General features: G+C 40.6%; 1 protein-coding gene across 1 annotated transcript in view; it reads right to left on the reverse strand.

The window, feature by feature from the left end:
* The window catches only part of Sbf2 (SET binding factor 2), a 412,779-nt gene that overhangs the window by 64,145 nt on the left and 343,760 nt on the right, over positions 1-4,874 (reverse strand). The window contains exons 26-27 of the mRNA XM_026781117.1: positions 2,389-2,564; positions 1,197-1,342 (exon numbers count right to left, since the gene is read on the reverse strand). Coding sequence (XP_026636918.1) covers positions 1,197-1,342; positions 2,389-2,564 — 322 coding nt within the window. The remainder of the gene's footprint in view (positions 1-1,196; positions 1,343-2,388; positions 2,565-4,874) is intronic.

Below are 4,874 nucleotides of genomic sequence, written 5' to 3' on the forward strand. Positions count from 1 at the left end.
AGAGTTATTTAAAAATTGGCATGTAGTGCTAAAAGTGAAACCTCTGATAAACTGTCGCTATTGGGAAAAATTTAATTTGTTTTAAAAATCCAGTTAACTGTTATAATAATGTTTGTATAATAAAGCTTTTCAAAATCCTGGAAAAAAAAGGGACACTATCCTTCCATTACATCGTATTTTATGTATTAAATCCATAGCGTACTTAATAAATGATCAAAAACTGGAAACAAAATCATTCAACAAGATATCTTGCTTTTTTCAGTTTTTCTCAGCTGAGAAGTATCTTGGTTAACTGTATGTATTTTTAAAATTATTTTTTTAGGTAATTTTTTAAATCACCTTAGAATTTCTTCATCTTAGGTTTCCCTAATTTTCAACTTGGAATTTGTTTTTGTTTTTGTTTTTTTGTTTTTTTGAGACAGGGTTTGTATAATCCTGACTGTCCTGGAACTAGCTCTGTAGTCCAGACTGGCCTCAAACTCATAGAAATCTGCCTGCCTCTGCCTCTCGAGTGTGGGATTACAAGTGTGTGCCACCACCACCCAGATCCTTATTCCCTTATTCTTATCTTATAAGTAGGATTTCCTTCTTTCTCCCTTTAATAAGACCCAGATAAAGATGGATGTAAAGGAGCAATATAAGTTAGCAATAATACATCAGCCTGGGGATGTAGCTCAGTTGCTAGAGTAAACGTTTGCATCATATGCATGCAGCACTATAAAACAGGCATGATGGTACATACACCTGTAATCCCAGCACCCAAGAGGTGAAGGCAAGAGGATGAGAAATTCATCTTTGGTTACATGGTGAGTTTAAGGCTAGTTTGGAGTACATGAGACCTTGTCTTCATTAAGAAAAAAAAATGTCAACCAAAATCTTACCTAAATAATAGAATATTAGTAAAAATTTATCTTGCCAGTTCTGAGAAAATGTTAAGCACTCACAAAGTTTTCAGTTTATGTACATTACAGTTTGCTACAACTAAGTCTCTTGTTATTCATATAAGAATAGCCAGGCATGGGAGCACACACCTAACCCCAGCACTCAGGAGGCAGAGGAAAGCCGATCTCTGTGAATTCAAGGCCAGCCTGGTATAGGTAACAAGGTCCAAGCCAGTCATAACTACAGAGTGAGACCCTGTTTCAAGAAAAAAGAAAGAAAAAAAATTGAATTATGGAAAATGAGTTCTTACATACCAGAAATGTCATCTTCTTCATTCCACCCAGGACGATTTACTCTCTCTTCCACAATCGTTCCTGTCCTCTTTTTCAATAAATACTGTCTCCCAATTGTCATTTTTCCTGCTTTTTTGGCACCCTTTACAATTGTTTTTGAGAAAGTTCTGGAAGTCATAAAAACAAAGAGAAAATCAATTTAATATAAAAGGCACCACTAATATTTTGACACCTATATTACTCATTTCTTCTTCAGACATACTATGATGCATACTTTTGTTAAGCTTCTTTGTATCACTTTCCATATTGTGGAGAACTACTTTCCTATAAACATTACTACCATCAGGAAACTGTTCCAGGCAAAAAGTACAAGAACTTAAAGTGTGACACAAACTACTGATCACTCAAATATCCCTTCTCCCCAGGCTCTCCTATGTAGCTCTGGCTGTCCTGGAACTTGCTATGTAAACTAGGCTTGTCTTGAACTCACAGAGATCCACTTGTCTCTGCTTCATGAGTGCTGTGATTAAAAAGAGTACCACCATACCCAGCTGATCATTCAGATGTTAAACTCCTTGGCTTAGCTTTTGGGCATTCCTAAGCCTATTCCATTATCCATACCACTGCCTCCACCATGGTTCCCATAAACTATATTAGCAAGTCTTCAATCATGCACTGAAAGTCTCCCTTTTCCTTCATTTCAAACTTTCTCTGAGGTCATATGATACTAATGGCTGGCAACACTTATTTATTAAATGTTTTAGATATGTATGCGTGCATGATGCCTTTTCTCTAGCTGTAAACCTGTTCAACCACAGAAAAAGAGTTTTTCTGTCTTAAGAGGAGAAAATAACTCAGATATTTGAGAATCCTTTTGAAAATAAGTTTTAATTAATGAGAAAATAAGATAAAAATTAGGAGTAAAAAGTGCTAGCAAAATTGCTTAGTGCAGGTATAAGATGCTTGCTACTGATGATCTGGATGACCTGAGTTCAATCCCTGGTACCCACATCACCATGATGGAACAAGGAGGGAACTGAGTTCCACAAGGTGTCCTTTGACCTCCACACACCTGTGGGATGAAGATTATACACACACACACACACACACACACACACACACACACACTATGACAAAAGCCATTAATAAACTATAGGTTACTTCTCTGTTGGCTATGGAAGGGCTGAAAGCAAGAGACCATCTTCTCTCTTACCGGAAGGATGTGTTCTTTTCTTTCTGCTTAGGTAAAATGATTTGTGGAGTAGTCTGTCCAGCAGCAAAAGCAAAGGTACTAAAAATGGACTGAGGATAACGGAACTTCATTAGCTGTTTCTTAAAGATGTCTACCACTTCTGGACTGACTTCTTCATCAAATGCTACCTTAATCAACTAAAGATAAAAGAGACAGACAGCTCTGAATCATTAAGGATTTCTTGACAACTTTTACTCACATCATTGAAAACATCAAAAAACAAATAAAAATGAACAGAAAATAACAATATTAAATAGAAAAATATTAGTAACAGAATTATAACTTTAGAAGTTATAGAATTTTGGAAGTTGCAGAAACTTCGGATAATATGAACTTTTAAAGTTTTAAAAGAAAACAGTGTGACCAGTTAGATGGTTCAGCAGCTTAAGGTGTTTGCAACCTGAGTTTGATCCCTAGAACCCATGTAAAGGTGGGTAGAGAGAAGTGACTCCACATAAGAAGGTGAACCCAAAGAAAAACACACAGTTATCCTTCTGGATATTGGAAGTAGACAAGATTGCCAGGCAAAAATTGGGAGATTGGGGGTGGGGGTGGGGTGGGGGTAAGGGGAGATGGGGAGAGAGAAGTGAGAAGGGGAGGATGGGGAGAGCTTGGGGGAATCAGATGGTTGGGATGGAGGAAGGGTGGATATGGGAGCAGGGAAGTATATATCTTAATTAAGGGAGACATTTTAGGGATGGCAAGAGACTTGACTCTAGAGGGGCTTGCAGGTGTTCAAGGAGATGTCCCCAGCTTGTTCCTTGGGCACCTGAGGAGAGGGTGCCTGAACTGGCCTTATCCTATAGCCACACTGATGAATATCTTGCATATCACCTTAGAACCTTCATCTGGCGATGGATGGAGATAGAGACAGAGACCCACATTGGAGCACTGGACTGAGCTCCCAAGGTCCAAATGAGGAGCAGAAGGAGGGAGAACATGAGCAAGGAAGTCAGGACCGCGAGGGGTGCACCCACCCACTGAGACAGTGGGGCTGATCTAATGGGAGCTCACCAAGGCCAGCTGGACTGGGACTGAATAAGCATGGGATAAAACCAGACACTCTGAACGTGGCTGACAATGAGGGCTGACTGAGAAGCAAAGGACAATGGCACTGGGTTTTGATTCTACTGTATGTACTGGCTTTGTGGGAGCCTAGTCTGTTTGTATGCTCACCTTCCTAGACCTGGATGGAGAGGGGAGGACCTTGGACTTCCCACAGGGCAGGGAACCCTGACTGCTCCTTGGACTGGAGAAGGAGGGGGAGGGGGAGGGAAGAAGGGGGAGAAAAAGGGGAGGAGGTGGAAATTTTCAATAAAAAAAAGTTGTCCTTTGACTTCTACATACACATTATCACATGCATGCACATATACAGACAATAAAATAAAACTTAAAAGTAAAAAAGTGATGTTTAGAAAAGTTTATTTGCAATACAGGCTGTCAGTTGATGAGAAAAATCATGCTCTTGAAGTTGGTTTTCTTGAAAACTATCTTTTGTATAATGGCATAGGGAATTATCCTAGGTGAATTAGAAAATGCGCTCTTTCTATTTCTCAACTGCTTGGTCTAGAGAAAGAATGTAGCCTAATAGGGTTCCTCCTTATCCATAGATACAAACAAATCTAGGAATAGAAAGTCAGTGTCACAAGAATTGCAAATAGTGCAGATAGGCAACATTTAAGTGTAGAACTCATTGGTAGCTACAACAGTAGGAAGATCTGCCAGGTGTTGTGAGAAGGGTCAAGTTCTAACCAGCAGCTTCACTGAAAGAGCACAGGACCTCTGAGGTGAGGCCCCTCTACTTGAAAGAGAGAGGCAAACACTGAGATTCTTGGGAGTCTGAGAAGTCAGCAACAAGAAGCAAAGAATAGGAAAATCAAACTCTTATAGACATGAACTTTAAAAAGAAACAATCAATGCTCGTTCACTCCCAGTCCAGTTGGAGTTGGTGAGCTACCGTTAGCTCAAGTAAACTGTCTCAGGGGATGAACCCCTCATGGTCTTGAATTCCTTGCTCATACTCTCACTCCTTCCACTCTTCAACTGGATCTTGGGAGCTTAGTTTAGTACTCCGATGTGGGTCATTGCCTCTGTTCCCATCTGTTGTTGATCCAAGGTTCTATGGTGATATTTACGAGCATGGGAACAACCAAGCCCCTCTGAAGGGGGTGGACAGCTGGGGCAGACTGAGGGGCCTCTGATAGTGACACTGGGATTTGTCTCTACTGCATGTACTGGCTTCTTGGGATCCTATTCCCTTTGGATGAAAACCCTGCTCAACCTAGATGTAGTGGGGGAGGGCCTTGGACTTTCCACAGGGTGGGGTGTATGGCCCTCTCTTAGGATTGGAGTGGGTGGGGTGGGAGTGTCTGTGTGGGGAGAGGGAGGGGAGAGGGGGGAGAGGAGGAAGTGGGAATTTGGATTGCTATTTTTTAAGTAATAATATA

Source organism: Microtus ochrogaster, chromosome 8 (genome assembly GCF_000317375.1).
Source record: "Microtus ochrogaster isolate Prairie Vole_2 chromosome 8, MicOch1.0, whole genome shotgun sequence".
Taxonomy (NCBI): domain Eukaryota; kingdom Metazoa; phylum Chordata; class Mammalia; order Rodentia; family Cricetidae; genus Microtus; species Microtus ochrogaster.